Source organism: Micrasema longulum, unplaced genomic scaffold (genome assembly GCF_059751315.1).
Source record: "Micrasema longulum isolate JH-2025_06_02 unplaced genomic scaffold, ASM5975131v1 h1tg001037l, whole genome shotgun sequence".
Classification (NCBI taxonomy): Eukaryota; Metazoa; Arthropoda; class Insecta; order Trichoptera; family Brachycentridae; genus Micrasema; species Micrasema longulum.
The window spans coordinates 88,774-109,644 of record NW_028278225.1 but is presented as its reverse complement, the minus strand read 5'-3'; the positions used below and the strand labels follow the sequence as shown (position 1 = coordinate 109,644).

The following is a 20,871-nucleotide window of genomic DNA, read 5'->3' as shown; positions in this document are numbered from 1 at the left end:
GTACGCATGTAAAAGACATGTGCGCAAGTATCCTTACATATGGCATTGAAGCAAGGGCAGACACTATCAAGACCAAAAGTATGCTAAGACATCAGTAATGATGCTATTGCTGGAAAGACATTAAGTGATCGTGTAAGATATACCACAATCCGAGATGTCTGTGAGGTTCAAGTGAACTAACATTTCTCACGAATCGGTTTGAATGATTTTGGTTAATGTTTTGGGCATGAGACGCGTTGCAGTGCGGCTTGTTCCAAAAGCGCTGATTTTTTTTCATTTGCAGCAACGAACTCAATTGCTGAGGACATGCTGGAACGAGTCAAAAGGGACCCCACTTTCATAGAACACATCGTAACTGGTGACAAGACATGGGATTATGAGTACGACATGCAAACTAGCCAACAGGCATCAGAATAGTGCTTGCCCAATGAGCCGAAACCGTAATAACCAAAGTCGCTGCTTTATGCTAACTGTTTTCTTTGATATTCATGGTACTGTTCACTCAGAAGTTCTTTCCGACGGCCAAACAGTGAAAAAACCATATTATTTGAGTGTTATGACATGTTTAAGAGAGAACATCTGGAGAAAAGGCCGGGGAAGAATGACTCTTGGATTGAATTGAATGAATTTTTTAACCAAAACTCAATGATTGTCACCAAACAACCCCTGTATGACCTGGCTCCATGTGACTTTTTTTATTTTCTTTTTTGCTTTGTGGAACTAGTTTTGACTCGATTAAAGACGTAAAATAAAATTGGCAGAGAGAACTTAAGGCGATTCCGAAGTATGCCTACAAAAAGTGCTTGGATGACTTAATTATTCATTAGAAAAAACGTACCGCTTCAAAAAGAGCCTATTTTAAGGGGAAATTCAATAAATTTGTAAGAAAAATTGATATGTTGTTGTTTTTTGACTCAGTCCCGATATTTGTTTGACAGAATGTACATGCATGAATATTTTGATTCAGATTACATGCAAAAAAATAAAGGTTAAATTATGTTTTTATTACGATGAAGTTCAATGTAACGGAAAATTTAATTAAAAAAATGTTTTCATACATGCAGTAAAAAATTAGAGCATTTAATTGTACGGCAAGTTTTTCTAAAATGTATGAAAAAATTAATAAAAATGGACTACTTTAAATGAAGTTCTCGTAAATCAACAATGGTAGTGTGTTGTAATAGATTTTCGGTTTTCGGGAAGTCAATCCACCAATTAGAGCAACTCGCCCAATAGAACTAGTGACGTCACGAGTAATTAAAAAAATACAAAGCATTGAAAAATCAAATAAATAAGAGGAAGTTTACCAAGTATTTTTAATTTATAACTTGTATAAGTTTATGGATGAGGCCTCTCCGCTGTCCACTTGGCACGCTCTGGGGTGTCATTGATTTAAGAAAATTGCTACTTCCACAGTACTAAGATTATAAATATAATAAAAAAAGGAAATATTTTGATACCAAAATTGTAGCGTTCTTCATAGCCGCGTCAGCTGCGTGGGCTGATTCATTAGCTGCATTTATTTCCTTTACTATATCTGGGTAGGCAGACGCTCCTTGTACCGCATGCTCTGTCTGAGAATTGTTCTTTGATGTCTCGTACAAGTCATTCAACCGTTGAGACTGTAAACAAAAAGGGGTATGTTATATAATAAATACGGAATAGTGAAGTTAAACATTATTTTTATGCTCTGGAATTCTAGGCAACTAGAATAAAAAACTTGTCGAAATGTTTTCATTAAAACCATTGTGAATATCGTGTCTTTCATTTAGGAAACGACGGCTATAACAATCAATCCAAAAAATATTGGTAGTAAAAAGACGGCTGTAGCCTACGTGAAACTGAAGTAATTATATTGTAAGAGATATTGTGTCCTTATAAAAAACAGTATTATTAAACCAATCCTGACATATGCCTCCAAAACCTGGGTTATGACAAAGAATATTGAGGGAATAATTGCAGCTTTTGAAAGAAGAATTCTCGGAGTTGTCTATGGCCGCATGCGAGAAAATAACCACTGGCGTCATCGCTACAATAGGAAGCTATATGAAGTCTACAGAGTACCCGATGTAATCAACTCCATCAAGGTGGGGCGTTTGAGGAGGGCTGGCTATATAATTAGAATGGATGATGAAAACCCTATAAAACGCCTAACTCTCTTTGTGACACGAGGACGACAAAGACTACGAAGGCCTAAAATACGATGGATGGACTGCATCTGTGCAGATATGACAATGTAGGACGTGAGGAACTAGAGAGGAAGGGCAGGAGACTGGCAAGAGTGGAGGAGACTCCTGTTTTCAGCCGAGGCCCACCCAGGGCTGTGGAGCTTATGATGATGATGATGGTAAAAAACAGTCAACAAAAAAAAAAGGCAACAAAAGTGGCCCAGTATATTAGTCAAATAATATTTACTTAAAACCATCAACTACATCCAATCAAAAGTTCAATATTTAAAAAAATTAGAAAGCTATAATATGTGTCCATATGAGTAGATCCCATGAGGAAAAAGTGTCCATGCACGTTTTAATTAATGTTAGTGATATTTTATTGATATAATATATAATACTAGCGGACCCCACAGACGTTGTCCTGCCCGAACGTTGGCTTGCCTTCTATTACCTTGGGAAAAGGCTTTTCATTGATAAGCAGGTACCTAGGTACTTGATTATGATTGAATTCCGAAACTAAAAATTATTAATATTCAAATATTGAATTTAAGTAGGTACCTACCTAAGTACTTGTTTATGGTTGAATTTCAAAACATAAAATAATTCATTTTCAAATATTCAATTCTTTTTGCAAATGTCAAACTCGGCTTTTCTCACCAATAGGGGTGCACTTTATTCATGAATGCGATTTTCAAAAATGTATTGAATGTCAGTTAATGAGTTAATATTACCAAAAATCCAGCAAAAAGAAATAAACGGAAAGAAAATAAAAGGAATGTAAGGAAAGAATCTGATTGAGATCCATAAAAAGCGAATTTTGTTTATAAACATTTAAAAACCAATTTTTTTTTAAACACATAAAAACAACATCCTTCCATTTTTTTTTGTATATGCATTCTCGTCAAATGCAACCCTGGTAGGTCGACGAAAAGAAGATTTATGCTTCTAACTTATTTTTTACAGATTCAATTGAAAAATTTAATATCTACGAAAACGTGCAGCGCAAAGATCTACATTTCGCTGAAAACCGCACGTAAATCAGTTAAGCCGTTGAGGAAGAGTTCAGTGACATCACACGTACAGAAGAATTATAAACATATATATATATAGATATTACCTTTTCAAGTAAGACCTCTACGTGACCCTTTGCTTGATCAAACAAGGTGTCCAATTTTGGAGCCTCGTCCTTCAGATTCAGAATAGTTGTATTGACAATATTATTGATCCTAAATCCTTCATTTAATTCTTGTCCTGCAGCATCCACAGAATTTTCCGCATCATTTAAAGCGTATGTGGCATTCACCAAATACTCACTGGCCAACTTGAGATCTTTCTCTGATTCCTTTTTCACATTATTTACAATATCCAATTTGTTATTGATTTGTGCAGCACTATAAGACAAAAATAATATCAAATTGATAAATGACAATTTTTGACCGCATCGCTGAGCATTTTTTCTAAAGAAATAGGTGTTCTTAAAACCCAAATATGTATTTAAATTTTAGGGCCATTTTCAATGAGTTGTGAATAACTCACTATTAGTAAATGGTAAGATGTGGTGGAGCAGGATTTGAGCTTCGGACCTGTGATCCGTGAGTGCGTTACACTACCGTGAGACCACAGCCTGATTTAAATTTATTAGCAAATGCATCAACAAATTGAAGAACATTTTTGAAAAGAAATAGCAAGTTTAGGTATTAACAGGGCTTAAATACCCAGTTTCAACTAAATACTTAGAGATTTTAATGTGATAAACGAACTTACCGATTTTTTTCAGTCCACGGTTCAACTTTTTCGACTTTCTTTTCAACAGCTCTTGTATAGTTAACTATATCATCCAAGTTTTTATCAAAAACTATAACGTAGTCTCTTAGTTTATTGAAAGCCTAAAAAAAGTTTATTCAAAATGTATTCATAATTTATTTACGCATTGACAATTAACCCTTAGCACTAAAAGGTTTTTGTTATTACATATTGCCAACACGAGGCATTTTTCAAGAAATAAAAAACATTTACACTAAAATGTAATTAAACTTCAATTGTTTTTTTGTTTTGTTAAAATAGGTATGTAAGGAATAGAATAGACATGAATATATGTATTATTTAAAGGTTTTCATAGCATGGTATTCCATATTACAATCCCCAACTAGAAGTCCAGGTTTACTTTCTCAAGTTTTGTAATATATTCCTGTTTCTGGAATTTTTCGGTTTTCCCTTTGTCGTTAACAATTTCTCTATTATGATAAATATATTTTCAGATTTAATAAGGCCATGAGGACAGATTCATCAGTAGGGCTGATTTAATAAGGCCAAGAGGACAGACTCATTAAAGCCTGCAGGGGTGATTGATTGAGGCCCTGAAGGCTAAATTTACTATCATGCAACAGTCTGTGACAGCTGACTGCTATTATTTTAAATTACAGCATTTCCACTTTTCAATTTTAACCACTTACTAACGTTTTGCATAGATATTTAATATATCTGTTAATTTTATGTGGTTTTATTAGCATTAGTTAAAGTAAGAGATTCTTATTTACAACATTTAGACTGCTCCGAATACTAAAACAAAATTCTAAGGCCCAGAGGGCTGATATTTTTAGATGCCCGAAATCTTTATCAACCAAGGCCCGAAGAGCCGATCAACTGAGGCCAGTAGAGCTTATATACGAGGCCCAGAAGGCCGATTACATGAGGTCCAAAGGGCCGAATTTCCTAGTACGTAACAGTCAGCGATTTATTAGCATGCCGCAGTAGCGGCGGCATTCGAGTGCAAAGGGTTAATACGAAACATATTTACTATTACGAAATATTGAGTCTTTCCATAAATAAGATTCATGTATTATTACAAATATTTAAAAAAAATTATCGTTACCTTCATTTGATTGCTGACTGGTTCTAAGAACTTTAGCATTTCTTCCACGAGTTTATCAGCACTTTCTAATTGAGCTTTAGAGTTGTTGGTTTGAAGGGATAAGTCTTTCGCTAAAAAATAATGACACATTTTATTTTCATATTGTGAAAAAACTTTGGCACTTAAAAAAAAAAAATTAGATACAAGCTGTTACATAAAATAAAAAGAAATAAATGAGATAGCTTGTGGTCCCGCGACAGTGTCGTGGAATACGGATCAGATCTCCAAGCTTTAAACCCTACTATACCATAACTTCTCATTTACTAGCAAAGTTATTTAGTACTTAAAAATGGCCCTAGAAAAATATTTGGAGTACGAATTAAAATATTTCTTAAAAAAGTTATAGATAGAAAAATGCTTAAAATTGGGCATAAATGACGAGAAAGCGGAACAAGTTATTATGGTGTCATTATTTATACAACTGATACAATGTATTCATTCATATTTGTGTATATTTTTATCATTGCATTATTATTTTTTTTTACTTAAACAAGAAACTCATAGCATATTTTTACAAGAATTCAAAGGTCAAACCTTCCAAGTCGGAGTAAATCTGTTTGGCCTCTGCCAAAGCCTTGTCTATTCGGGGCCATTCACTGGTTTCCAAACTGGTGGCAAGATCCCATACATGGGCTACAGTAGCTTTAGACTTCACAGTACTTTGAATAACATCATTCAAGACAGTATTATATTGACTCAAAAGTTCACCAGCATTGACCTTCAGTTTTTCGGCATCTGATGCTGCGTACTCAGCCTAAAATTATAATTTTAACTAATTATTTTTTCTTCTTATAATAAATGTTACAAATACAAAGTAAACCATCACATAAACATACAAATCCCACAAAAACATCAAAATTTGCCAACCTTTCTATTCAGGTTCTTTCCATCTGTTTCCAAATCGTCAATTTTATTTGACGTCTTCGAAAGGTCAAATTCATTTGGATCAAGAGCTAATACGGAAGGTTTAATAATATCCAGTTGGTTAGTAATATAAACCAAACGCTGTGCTGTGAAGTACCCAGATGCTTTATTCTGTAAATTTAAAATACACATTATTTTTTTAAAGTCGAATAAAAAATAAATAAATCAAATTCATAAACCTTTCTTGTGTCAATTGCATTCATAAAAAAAATGTATCGACCGTGGTAAAATAGAAACATCCAAACCAATAAATATGCCAAAACGATTTGAAAATTTAGTAATAGTCAGTAAATATATTTTTGGGTAGTGTAGTGTAATGTAAATTTAAAACTGTTGTATTTACAGTATGTTTTTTATATCTTTCTGGCTCAAATAGATGCATAAGAGCTATACAATCGGTCTGAGAAAACCCTGTAAACTTTGATAAATGAGAAATACAAATTCTTTTTGACACAATTACCTCAAAGTCGGCTTTGACAGGATCAATTAGCTGTTGCAAATTATCAGTTGAGTCTAGGAGGTCATGTGTACAAGAGTCACACTCATAGCAACCTCGGTCAGGTATAAGGACATTTCTGTAGGGGCAGTGGTCACATTTATCACCAATGACTCCTGGCAAACATTCACAGTGACCAGTCGCTGCATTGCAACCCAATCCAATGGAATAGCCAGTATTGCACTCACAAGCTGTAAAATAATAAACGGTATAGGTAACTAATCTATCAAACTTTTTGCAAAGATAAAGAGAGAGTGATTCCCATACTTACTCTGAAATAAAGTTAACATGTATCAGAATGGTATAAAAGATAATTACATGTACAAAACAATTTGAGTATATATTTATTTAGTATAAAATCACAAAATTACAACTAATTGGTGACATTAGTTGTGTAGTGGTCTTGCGTCGAAGGTTTCAGGTTTTATTCACGGTGAGAACACAAAAATTAAATGTGATTTTTCTCAAGCCTGGGTGTTTTGTGCTGTAATTTACCACTGTAATTGGGCCTCCTGGCTTATAGTGAAGCAAAAAAAGGAGATGCTGACCTGTTTGCGTTCCTTTGTTAAGGTGTAAATAAAACCTTTTTAATTCTTTTTTTTTAACAAAATAGTACACATTTAAAGTACTCAATACATCTGCTAACATGTTTTCGGATCTAGACTACAGATTCTCGGAAAATTAACAATATTGTATTCAAGAACATTCTGATCATGAAACACTTTTGGTAAGGGGCTGTTATTTGCTTATTTGAAGTGAGTTGTGGTCCCGCAGTAGTGTCACAGACTCACGGATCAGAGATCCGAACCCTGCTCCCACCACAACTTGATGGCTATTTTCTAATACTGGGTTATTTACAACTCGTTAAAAATGGCCCAAAAAAAATAAATATTTGAGTAATCATAAAAATGCAAATACTTATCTTTTTATATTAAAAAAAAATATCGAAATTAAATTTGGTTATTAACTAATTGAAGAAAGACTATTTACAGCTATTTGATAAAGATATCAATTTTTTTATAATAGTCTAATTTTAGGCCGTCATACAAGATTATCATTAAAATATTTTTTTAAAAATATATGTATAATATGTACTTACTAACGCATCCTGTAGGGGAATAATTCCAGAACCCTGATGCACACATATCGCAGTTCTTCCTAGTAACTCCCGGCATACACTTGCACTGGCCAGTATTGTCATCACATTGTTTGGACTGCGAAGCGACGGAACAGTTGCAGGCCTTGCAACCTTCTCCTGATTCAATGCCCCAGTGTTCATCTTGACAACGGTCACATTTGTCTCCAATTACGCCGGGACGACAGATGCATACACCAGTCATGCTGTCACATTTCTCCATACCGGTAGTATCACAAAGACAAACTGAATGCAAAAAAGATACATGTTTTGTTGATAAATTGCGAGTTTATATGCAAAACACCGAATATTTTAAATAAAGACTTAGATAGAAAGGGCAATTGATAGCCCCCGTGGTGTATGTAATAATGGCTAAGACATTTGCCTCACGCATGGGGGTGTGTATTTTTTTGAAAGCTGGGTGTTCTTTGCTGTAAATCACCACTGCAATAAATTTGATCCTCCTGGCCTATTGTGGTACAAAAAAACTAATAGAAGCAAATAACATTTAAATATTTATTTTTTTCTACTTTACTTACACGGAAAATAATGATTTTTTTTATTGAAAATACAGTTAAACTTAGTTATTTCGAGGAAGATGGGATTGACTGAATTTTCTCAAAACGAAAAAGGTTTTTTTTTGGATCGCCATTAATTTGCAAGCCTTTTTTTTTTAAAACAGTTCATACTCAATTTAAAGAATAATGTAAATGAGGGCTAGATTTCTTACCGTCTATATGTTCTGTAGCTGCAAGACGTGCTGTAACCTAGCTCCTATCTATTATTGAAATCGATCATAATTGGAAACAAGGAACTAGAATCTCAATCGTTCACTCTGTATCAGCAGGACGTGTTGGGATATTGAATTTATTGTACAGCGCCCTTAAGGTGATTTTCATAAAAATGGCACTATATAGATTATCCTAATACACTATACACATACGCCATTGCATACTGTCATTAAGTAAACAAATAAATATATAGGTGCATATAATGCATACACATATAGTAAAAAAACTGCTGAGGAAAATGATAACAAATAATTCTTACAAACATACCAATTACATGAAGACATGATGTATCAGGAGGAGTTTAGTGACACTGTATCGAACATTTTTTATTAAAATCTGAAAAACATTACATAAACCTCCAAAAAAAAGCATTTTCAAACTACAAAAGAAGTTGAAAATTGTAATGAGGTGCCGAGCCGTATTTACTGTAATACTCTTTCAATGTTGTGTGCGAAAACACCAATTACCGTTCCTGGCAGTTAATAAAATATATTGGGCTCAAAAAAGAGACTGCCGACTTTGTAGAGCGTCGTCTCTGCAGCATGAGTCCGGTATCTGTAACATGGATGAATGACAAAGATGCCGCTCTACAAAGCTGAAGTTAGCAGACTAGGACGGCAGTCTCTTTCTTAAGCCTGATGTACTTATTAATTACCAGGTACTGTAGGTAATTTACACAGTGTCATAAGCGTAATCCGGTCTCGGCGTCTGATAGCATCAGTCTTCTATAAGTTAGCAGCGCATTCGGATTTTATTACTTAAGTTCTTATTTTGTTCGGTATGCCCTAGAAGTGGGGTTGCCATTTCAAAATGGAGGGATGCCTGATTTTTCAGAAAAATGCATGTCTACTAAACAGCAGTAGATTCTAATAAAATAAATTGGTACATTCATTATCCTCCCCGCTCACATGCCATGAATAGGGAGGAGTGTTGGCAAACATTATCGCCCTCTAGATTCATTAACCCTCAAAGGCCATGAGGTCATGCGCTGGGGGGAATGTGTCAAATGTCAAAAAAAGCTCGGATGACTGATATTTATCCATACCTAAGAAATTGTGTGAAATTCAAAGTTGCTTGACTCAGAGCGATGCCGTCCGCACGGCTGTCTAAAACTTAAAATGCCGGTCAAATGCGGCAAACACCTGTCATATGGTAACCCTACCTAAAAGTAGCTCATTATAAAAGTGAATAAATGTATGAAGAAAACCATAAACAAAAATATCAAAAAACGTTAACTCATTACATCTCTAGAGATCTCGCTATTTCCACGAGCCTATAACTAAGTTCAACTGTATATTAATTTTGAAAAGGTTATATTTTTCGATTGGATTGATTAAGGTAGGAGAGTGATAAGATATATACTTAAATTATAAATAGAAAATTATAAGATACCTTGACAATCTTTCAGAATAATAGCGTCTCCGTAAAATCCGGGCTCACAGAGGTGACAAGCAGCGCCATAAGTATTGTTCATACATTTCAGACAGTCTCCAGTAATTGTATCGCATGAACCACGATCATCTGGGTTGATATTACCAGAACAGTCGCATGGACTACAAAATTCACCTAAAATAATACAATAGTTATTATTATAAACATCATCATCCCCCTTTTGGCACCTAGTAGTGCATAGAGCAGTGCATTGTTAAACCAAATGCAGCATAATTCAACGTTTTGGCTACCACAGCAGGAGCCATCTTCAGAGTAAACCATACAGCGTAGTTCAAGATTATCAATCTTATGCTTCAAGTGCCAGTCCATGAAAAAACTTTCTTTGTTTTTTTGCATTTTCAAAATTTATTAATTTCAATAATCCAACATAAAAATATTTATACTCACCGACATATAGTTTATTAATTTTTATTTTTGAAACCAACAGTCATAGTAATAAACAATACATAAAGAATAACAACAAATAACAAGACCAATTATGGGTTTCATATAGGAACAAAAATATAAAAAAACAAAACCTACAGTTTGCTATGGGTGAAAGGAAGTGGGATGGGAAAATAGGGAAGGAAGAGAAGAAGAAAAAATAGCAAGTAAATATAAAACAATGAAAAAAGAAATAAAAATGTATATAAATTTTTGAATTTGGTCTTGCTATGTCTTCCTCGGTGTTCTTTGTTTTCTGCATCCATCAACAAATGTATCGTACATATTTTTAGCAGTTCTTTCACTGTCCATTCATACTAGATGTCCAATCCAACGCAGAGCTCTTTCCTTGATTTGATAACGCTTGTCTCCGCCTGTTTTCGTATTTCATTTATTTCTTCACGGGTGTGTTCTAAAATTTCTTGCATCACTTCTTCCAACAATTAATTTTATCAATTTCAACTCCAGACAAAAGAATAATACATAATATTTTCGCATCTGCACAAAATGATACACAGAAATCAATCAAAATAAATAACAATTACTGTTTATTGAATCCTTATGATCAGCTACTTGCTCCTATGGCACTCTTTGTTGGACCAATCGTAAGCAAACACATGTTCAAAATCTAACTGGGTTAATTACACCCAACCTCGCCAGTGCCGGATTAAGTGCACCCTGTTCCCGGCACTCACCCTCCTTTCAATAACTTTCTTAGTATTTCTATACCTAGCAAACATATATCTATACTTCTCAAATACACAAATTCTTCTACCTGATTCAGAAAGTCTTCGTTAGCAATGATCTTACATTTAGTCATACTTTCATCCCTTTCAAAAACCATCACTTTGGATTAGTCAACATCAGTACATTACTCTCCATGCATATATGGTAGACCTATGTAACCAAGAGCTGCAGATCTTCATTGCTAGCAAGAAGCACGTCACCATCAAAATCATTAGACTATATATTTTTACTAACATAAAAAGTGAAAGTAGGTTGAATGCTGTCGAAATGCAATCCCACAGGCGAATGTGTGGTAAAACGATGATGATAGGTGCACAAATGTCGAGATCCGTGAAGTGTGTAAGGCTGAGACATGCATTATCAACAGAATCAAGAAAGGGGTGCTGCATTGGTTAGGACATGTAGAGCGAATGGAGAGTGAAAGAACGGCTAAAAGGATCTACGAATGTTGATGGATGCAGAAAACAAGGAAGACTGAGAAAGACATGGCACAATCAAGTCCATCAAATACTTGAAGATGGACATGTCAAAATTTGGAACAATCGGCGTGCGTGCATGAGAAGATGTATGAATGTAGAGGAAGTGAGGTCTGTATGCCAAGATAAAGTGATATGGCATTCTATCCTCTCTGCCTTCCCTACGGAGAAACGGCGTGATGGTTTGTGTTGTGTGTGTGTGTAAAAAGAAAACCGAATATAATTTTTATTAAAGCAGACAGTGTTGGTATTAATTATTATCTCTTTTTAAGAGAGCTAACAAGAAATTACTTAAACCCACCAATACCATCATCATCATTCCATGTCTGTTCCTGAGATGGAGCGTATGGTGTCCACAAAGAGCCGCCTCGCGTCTCTGTCAGCTTCCGGCGAAATAACCCACTAATGTACTTTGCACAAAAGTTTTAAATAAAGAAATTACAATAAACTAAAATACTTGCCCATAGCAGAGCATTCCCGAGAGTGCAAACACATGAGTTACATTTTTGAGTATTCATAAAAACGTGAAAATCATACATAAACAAATATGATTGGAAAAAAAACGCACATACCAGTCATTTGAGGGTTCCCATAAAATCCAGAATCGCAAGACTCACAGCGTGCTCCAAAATACCCTTCTTTACATTCACATGTAATTTGTTCACCATCAGAGCTCACTTCGCAACTTGTTGCAAAACTAGACAAAAATATGCAATTGATAAAATATACACAACCAGTACAATAACTTCATCTAAATTTACAGATCTTAACTATAATACCAATATTAAAAAAAAGTTTTTTCTATTCTAGTTTTCATTTTTTCTGGTTGCTTTTTAAAAAAAATATGTCACTCACACTCGGAAGACATGATTCTGGAGTTTATTTATTTATTTAAAACTTCTAAAGTACAAAGAATAAGTACTTAGCGGACTTATTGCTTAAAGTTCATAATGTAAAAGCAATAGTCAGTAAGTGAGTTTTTACTAAGTTACTAAGTTAGTTTCAAATTGGTTTTTCTTGAGTTCCTCCAATGAAAACAGTGGTACATAAAATCCGTTGAATATTATATTTAATATTTGTATACATTAAAATAATTCAGGATAAACAAATGTTTGTTATTTAAATCCGCTTAGTTCGAAAGTCCTGTGATTTTTCTATTTCTTTCCCATCATTATTTCGTTTGTTATCATCATTCACTTTTCTACACCGAGTGGCCCATAAGGCACTGCATTGGCACATCAATTGCAAAGCATCTAGATAATTTGTTGTATGAAGGCAAGATTATCAGTTTTACACTCCAGCTACGCCAGCCAGTCCAAGTACTACGTATCAGATATTTCAATGAAAAGTCATATTTTTAAAACGTCTCTTTTATTTTTATTTCCTGAAAATGACTGATAAATGATGATGACAAATGACTGGAGTTCAGATAAACGGAGTTCTACTGTATTTTAATCAACGAAAAATTCTTAAGAAATTGGTTTTTAACACATTGTTAGTATTTCCATAATAAAAGAAAGGTCATACTTGTTAGATGTGATCGGTAAAGGACAAGCGCAGATGAGGCAGTCCTTAGGAGTTCCAGAGAGAGCGTTTCCATGGTAACCTTCAATACATTCATCACAGTGGTCTCCTTGTGTGTTGTGTTGACAATCCTAAGAAAAAATATTTTAATAAAATTATTTACTAAACACAGTCTAAATTTACTACCAAATAATTTCATATTTAGATTTTAAAAGTAAATAGGATTTAGGATTCTAACTGTCCACGGATTGTAATTAAGATCCTATTTGTCATTATAATTTACCACAATATGGGAATATCACATACAATGAATACCGAAAAAATATATGAAATGGGTTTAGAAAAATTTATTGTATTTTTAAAATCAATATGGATATTGTAGAGAAATGTTTTTATTCAACTCTAAGAAATAAATTATTAAAAAATATGTCCCTGCAAAAACACGACATGTTTGGCTTTGATAATTGTGACGTCAAGATTCGTGACGTTGCTCTATTTAAATGTGAACAAAGTTCAAAATTTACCTGAATTGTGACGTATCAGGGGGGTGGCCAATGCAATGGACTGTTTTTGTGGGAATTCAAAATTATAAATTTAAAAATATTTTTATGCTACTAGTAAGAGGTAAAAAATATTTTTTTTTATTTGATAGTATTTCATAAACCCTTATCAATTTAATATGGTAAAAAAAAGTGATATTTCCTTATTGGTAATGGGGAATCAGAATTTGTGCCTTTTGTGACCTTGTGACCTTGTTTTTAGTGCAAACAATAGAGTAGAAATAAAAATAAGTGTTTTTCAAAATCTTGTTATAAAAATATTCAGTAAACACTGCTAAAAAGCTATAAAAAATAATATCCAGAACAGCTTTGAAACAACGAGTGTTAATGGCGCTGCATAGTTTTGAATCGGGTTGTGGTCCCGTGGCTAGCGTCTCGAACTCACGGCTCAAAGGTCCGTGATTCGAAACCCACTCTACTCCAACTTGATTCCCATTTTCTAATAGTGCGTTATTTACAACTCAGTTGATGGCCCTCAAAATTAAATATTTGGGTAAATTATAAGAACGCAAATATTAGTTTTTTTCAATAGTGGTAGAAATGCAAATGAACAATATTTTTAGTTCATTTATACAAATTGATGCGGACACTTAATATTTTCACAAAATCACCGTATTTTTTAAAGTGAATTTGAGGTATTTACAATTTTTTTAGAACTATTTGGAAGGAACCATTGCATGGACGCATGGACAGAGAATAATAAAATCTAATAATATCGCTTTGGAAAATTTTGAACAATTGATTTTTTATAGATACATATAAGGTTTTAAGAAATGCAATTAAAATTATTTAACGTAAAGGTAGCTTTTCCATCAGATATAAATATCGACATATCGGTCCTGAATATTGGATGTGGAACAGTGTATGATCATTTTGTCTTCCTTAATTATTGAAAACATTTAAAAACTAATGAACAACAATATCACACAACAAATAGAACAACAGTTCTTGTAAACTTATAATTAGAAATCAAACACTGATTTGAGTCTACTGAATACTTTATTTTATTTTTACAAATATAAACATATAAAAATAAAACTTCGTGACAATTGTTTCGCCTTATTAGGGCATTTTCAAACGAATGTGAAGATTATTTGGATTGAATGTCCTTATATAGTTATATAATTCAAGGTACTTATGTAGAAAATAATAATAATCTTAAAAGAAAATAATCATAAAATTCATATCTCAAATAAACCAATCCCATTACACGTTGAAAGCAAAGGGCGTAAACTTAATATACTTGAACAATTAGAAATCAATAAATATCTAAATAATCCTAATTTTAAAATAATAAATGAACAAACCAACCTAATATCTTCACCACTATTAAACATATTTAAATAGACTGTTATTCTTCACTTTGTTCATTTTTGTACACGCTTATATGACGCGTAATTAATTAATAGATGAATCATGTTACGATTGCATTGATATATTTTGATAAGAAATTCTTAAAAATAGAAATATTGTATGATAATACATTTATGTTTATATAAATTTCCTCATAATATTTCAATCATGTTTTAAAATTAAAATGAACAGCAACCTGTTATAATATTATTGATATTTTTTCGACAACAATTATCTAAATTTACAAAACTATAAGGCTTCATTAATTATCTCACAATACATACTTGTATGTCAATAAATACTTACTTTGTTATATTTTCCCCGAAATTCAAATATAAATACCTAAATTCCCCATTACCTATTAAACACTTATCCTCACCCTTAACCATCGGTTTTTCCCTCAATTATGATTAATGTACATGCTATAGTTCATAAGATTATTATTATTTTCTACATAAGTACCTTGAATTATATAACTATATAAGGACATTCAATCCAAATAATCTTCACATTCGTTTGAAAATGCCCTAATAAGGCGAAACAATTGTCACAAAGTTTTATTTTTATATGTTTATATTTGTAAAAATAAAATAAAGTATTCAGTGGACTCAAATCAGTGTTTGATTTCTAATTATAAGTTTAAATATGGAGTTCTACAAAATAAACACCAAATCAATCAATCAACAGTTCTTGTAATGAACCAATCACAAAATAGGCCCCTAATAATTTATTGTGGATTGTTACTGTTTTCTACTCTTTTTATTTCTGTTGACTCTGCATGTACACACATAATTTGTTTAACTTACCAGACAAACTCCAGTATTAACGTCACAGGATGTAGCATGATTATTGCACTGGCAGGGAACACAGAATCCTCCATGTGGGCCAGTATTCACACGATAGAATCCCTTAGCACACTCCTCGCAGGAGTAACCCTGGTAGTTTGCTGGACATTGACAATCTTCCACAGACGTGGCCTCTTCCGATCCATCCATCCAATCCTTCACCCCGACTTGCAAGCTAACCTCTTGGAGTCTAGTTAAATAACAATATGTAAGGATTAGTCGCGTCTTGTAATTGCCCAAAAGCTATACATCAATATTTTTTTAACAAAAACATAGTATGATTTCTTTATTTTTAATCCTGTATTAACATAATCACTGTCAGCAGTGATAATCAAACCAGTGAAGTAGAAAGAAAGATATGTCACATTTAGAAGCTTTATTCCAAACCCCTTAAAGACTCATTGGTCCTACGGGTAGGACCAATGAGTCCTACCCGTCCTTACATACGCCGCGGAGACTATGACTCTGATCGAGCGGTCTTCTATAAATTGCAAGTGGCACAGAGAAGTATAGAACGCGTTATACTTGGAATAACATGAAGAGATAGAAAGAAAAACGATTGGATTTGCAGTAAAACCAAAGTACGTGATGTGGTGGAAAGGACTGGTTGTTTGAAGTGGAAATGGGCAGGCCATGTCGCTCAAATGTCTGATGACAGATGGACAAAGCGTGTTCTCAAGTGAAGACTGAGGAATTTGAGAACCCAAGGACGCCTACCAATGAGATGGTCGGATGATATTCAGAGGTTTGCCGTATACTATGGATGAGAACAGCGCAAAACCGGGAGGAGCGGAGGAGACAGGGGGAGTCCAATGTCCTGCAGTGGACCAACATGGGCTGATTATATAACAATATTATTTGAATGGCTGAATAAAAATTAGTAGAATTGACAAACAAATAGTTTTTTTTTTCATTGTAATTATTGTATTTTTATTGTAATGAGGAACTTCAGCCCTACGGCATTGGATACAAGAAATGTTTTCTTGCGCGTGGTAAAAAATAGAGCATTAAATTGTACTGCAAAGTTTCTTGAAAATATACGAAAAAAATAATAAAAAATATTTTAATAAAAACGCACTACTTTGAACGACGTCACTATTTCATATGAACCAACCAATGATATGAGAGCTGTAAAGGATATCCGGTTTGCTTATCGTAAATGAACCAATCGGAAGAACTAACAGAGAAGAACCTCTGACGTCACATGCGGAGTTATTTCAGAAATACAAAACTTTAAAAGCTCATAGCGCTGATAATACGGTATATAAAAAATAAATAAAAATGTGCACGTTTGCCTGCCATGCAAGAGGTCTCGGGTTTGATTCCTGACATGGTTGATGTAAATTATTTATATAAAACGGTGTTTCAATACTTGAATATTTCATAGTCCCTGAACTGGAACCTGAAGCGTAAGACTGATCATCTTTCCTTCATGTTACAAAAATGATCAAGATACGCTGCGATTGGTGTACCAATGCAGTGCCGTATGCACCATTAGGTGCAGAAAGGGAATGAAGAAGAAGAAGAAATGCATTATTACCTATACTGAGAAAAATCTTTTCGAATGTTTGTCACAACGAAAGTGTTTTCAACATATTTTGGACATGATACATACTCATGAAACTAACTTAGTTCCTAAATATAAAAAATAAAATTTAAAAAAAATAGAGACGTACTTAGGGGTCCCAGTAATTAAACAATAAACTTGCCGCTTTTGAATTTCGGTAGGTACGAGAGTAAAAAAATCTTAAAATTCGTATATATTTAAATAAACTCCCTGGATGAAAGGGCTAGCATCCAATATATAGGTAGCTTTGGGGGTTATAGATCGTAAGAAATAATAACTAATTTTTGGTAACATACCTGGTTGTTGCACTTGATTGCCAATAAGTAGCCCTGATGTAGACACTTTGTAAGTTTTCTAATACCGTCATTAGAAGTTCTCTCGTAGCTGGATGGCCACTCACAGTGATAAATTGCGTTTCTCTTAGTTCCAATTGGTTTCTCCATGTAATGGATGCCGGGGGCTGTTCGATACTAGAGTGAATAAGCCAAATATCGGCGCCTTTCAAAATAACATCTCCTTGGCTTACGGCATTACCAAACAATCCTGCAGTGTATAAGATAGAGTACTGCAACATTCCACCGTATGATGATAGCTTGTTTCCTAAAAATTCTTGTGGGGCTCCAAAGTAAACAGTCTTGTTAACATATTCATCAATATTAAAGTCTACTCCGATTACAGAATCACTTAACTTCTGTGGTGGAACTGTGTATGAGGTCACGGAAATATTGTGAGTTACAGCTATGTTTACCAGATACCAGTTATTCATCGAACTAACCTGTTAACAAAACATCAGATTAACACACTTGTTCAAAGTTAGTTAAAGCTCAGCCAGAATAACTCTTAATTAACTTTGTAATTAACACACTTTACACAGGAAAGGTAGTTCTACCCGCATGCCCGACTGGTGTTTATCAGCGGGAAAGATAGATCTACTAGATTATTTTATGTCAATTCTTCAAAATGCTCTAAATTACATACACACTTCAATAAACAGCACGATAAGTTATGGTTTCATTTACGTGCACTCATACTCTTGCACAGCTTTTATGAGAAACAAGAGAGTTTGTGCGTAAGATAATTTGTTAAGTGAATGATAAATAATTGTGTCCGTCTTTTTTCACACATTTTTATTATACGATTGGTGAGCAGAAAGGTGTCATTTTCGAATTGTATTTTTTATAATATTGATTGTTGTTTGTTCATCGTTCTGCAAATGCGAATATAGCAAATGTTTAAGTTTACTGTTTACCATATTGATGTACCATATATACGTTTTTTTTTAAAAAATATTTTTAATGTTTCTGATCCTATATTTGTGATGATATACTCATGTGTCTGTGTCAACTAATGAGGAACTTCAGCCCTTCCGGAAATTAGATACTTATTATAGAAATTAGTTTCTTGAAAATGTACAGAAAAAATAATAAAAAATATTTTAATAAAATCGCACTACTTTGAATGACGTCACTGGTTCATGTGAACCAACCTATGATCTGAGAGCTATGGAAGATTTCCGGTCTGCTTGTCGCTTCTGGACCAATGGGAAGAACTGAATGAGAATAAGCGGAAATTAACCTCTGACGTTACACGCGGAGTTATTTCAGAAATACAAAACTTTAAAAAATCGTAGCGCTAAGAGTACGATATATAAAAATTAAAAAAATAGTTTTTTGGCTTAGTTTAATAATTGTTAAAAATTGCAGAAATTGAAACTGAATGAGGAAGTTCAGTGGTTTTTATTTGTTAATCGACTATTAAACTAAGTCAAAAAAAAACTTCAATAAAAATATACAAAAATAAATAAAAACCACTGAACTTCCTCATTCAGTTTCAATTTCTGCAATTTCCAACAATTTTTGTCTCAACACAGGACTTCTAGTCCCATGGAGTTGGGACTTATGTCTCAAATAATGCACAATAAACTTATTTATTTATTTATATATACGCCCAATGGGCATTTTTATGTATTTAAATAAATAAATAAATAGGCAAATGCCTATTTATTTTTTGTCATGATATAAATATATTTGACTTATGTCATATTTGATTATCATAAGCAGAATATTGAGAGAGTGTATTCAACATTTCATTGAAAAATAACTTATATTTTAAAAGCCAACGCGATTTTTATAAAAGTAGTAACTATTATTTTTTTTGCTGATTTCTTCCCGCTGCATAAACTTGTTACATTGTAATGAAGCTCGCATAAAATGTGTTAATAAAAAACGTCATCGTCATTCCCCTTTCCGCATCCAGTGGTGCAAAAGGCATTGCATTTGTAAACAAAATGCAGCATATTTCGATCACCTGTTACACGAAGGTAAGGTAATGTTGAAGGTAAGGTGGCAGTCCTACACTTAGGCGCCAGTCCAGGAACAATGAAATATCGCAGTGTAAAACCACCTTATAAACAAATACTTCATGTTGACCCTCCCAGGAATCGAACCCAGGACCTCGAGTCAACCCAGGTCAACCACTACCCTGCGAGGGTGACTCACTTGATTTCCCTTTTCAGGATTTTTATCTGAGAGTAGTCATTGAGTCAAAAACACATGTCTATTTTACACACAGAACTGTTTCCTCGTCAAAGTATTAGTATTGATAGTATTAATCGTATTTTTCTTGAAAGTTATGTTGCATAATTTCAAATAAATTATTGGAAAGTACTAAAATTTAAGTTTAACATAATCTAATAGTAAGTAAATTAATTGAATATAACTTTACCTCTGACCAGTAAAGATTTGCACTGCTGCACCTTGTAGTTTTTCCAAAGCAGAAACACTTGGTACATCCACCGTCATTATCATTTTGCAAATCAAAATGACCATCTTTGCACGCTTCACATGATCGTCCATATACATTACTCTAAAAATCGAAGAAAAAATTATAAAACATGCAGACGTCGTTGAAATCTATTAAAATTGAGCAGTTCACTAAATCAAATTAGTTAAAAGCTATATTTACTCGAGACAAGATCTGGACTTTTTTGGTTTAACGTTTAACGATTTAAACGAGACCTAAATAATTAGTCCAGATCTTGTCTCGATGTCCCTTATGTTTGTCAATGCTTCTTTTCTTAGTTTTTAAAGTTTTTAACTATTCTTATATTGTAATATTAATACCCTATGAATTGTACAAATGGATAATGTCCGTAAATAAATAAATAAACAAAAAAAACATGAGCATGTCCACATATTTGCAGACAAAAGAATCATCTCGTGGTTCCGTGGCTAGTGTCGAAGACTCACAAATCAATGGTCCAAGGTTCGCACCCCGCTCTACCACAACTTGATTCCCATTTTCTAATAGTGAGTTATTTACAACTCGTTGAAAATGGCCACCAAAATTTAAATATTCAGGTAGGTCATAAGAACCCAAATATTAAAATAAAAAATATAATTAAAATCGGATGTTCAAACTTAGGCAGAATGGTGAATATTAAACGGTGTGTTAAGTGATGACTTAAACCAGTTAATAACAGGTCATAAGCCCTTTA

The 20,871-nt window shown here is 33.5% G+C and overlaps 1 protein-coding gene across 1 annotated transcript in view; it reads right to left on the bottom strand.

The window, feature by feature from the left end:
* Positions 1 to 20,871, bottom strand: part of LOC148277420 (laminin subunit alpha-like) — an 83,671-nt gene that overhangs the window by 12,724 nt on the left and 50,076 nt on the right. The window contains exons 28-41 of the mRNA XM_088232906.1: positions 20,100 to 20,240; positions 17,672 to 18,150; positions 15,770 to 15,998; positions 13,054 to 13,181; positions 12,099 to 12,223; positions 9,821 to 9,994; positions 7,602 to 7,883; positions 6,467 to 6,693; positions 5,950 to 6,117; positions 5,617 to 5,836; positions 5,044 to 5,153; positions 3,936 to 4,057; positions 3,289 to 3,562; positions 1,461 to 1,622 (exon numbers count right to left, since the gene is read on the bottom strand). Coding sequence (XP_088089032.1) covers positions 1,461 to 1,622; positions 3,289 to 3,562; positions 3,936 to 4,057; positions 5,044 to 5,153; positions 5,617 to 5,836; positions 5,950 to 6,117; positions 6,467 to 6,693; positions 7,602 to 7,883; positions 9,821 to 9,994; positions 12,099 to 12,223; positions 13,054 to 13,181; positions 15,770 to 15,998; positions 17,672 to 18,150; positions 20,100 to 20,240 — 2,841 coding nt within the window. The remainder of the gene's footprint in view (positions 1 to 1,460; positions 1,623 to 3,288; positions 3,563 to 3,935; positions 4,058 to 5,043; positions 5,154 to 5,616; positions 5,837 to 5,949; positions 6,118 to 6,466; positions 6,694 to 7,601; positions 7,884 to 9,820; positions 9,995 to 12,098; positions 12,224 to 13,053; positions 13,182 to 15,769; positions 15,999 to 17,671; positions 18,151 to 20,099; positions 20,241 to 20,871) is intronic.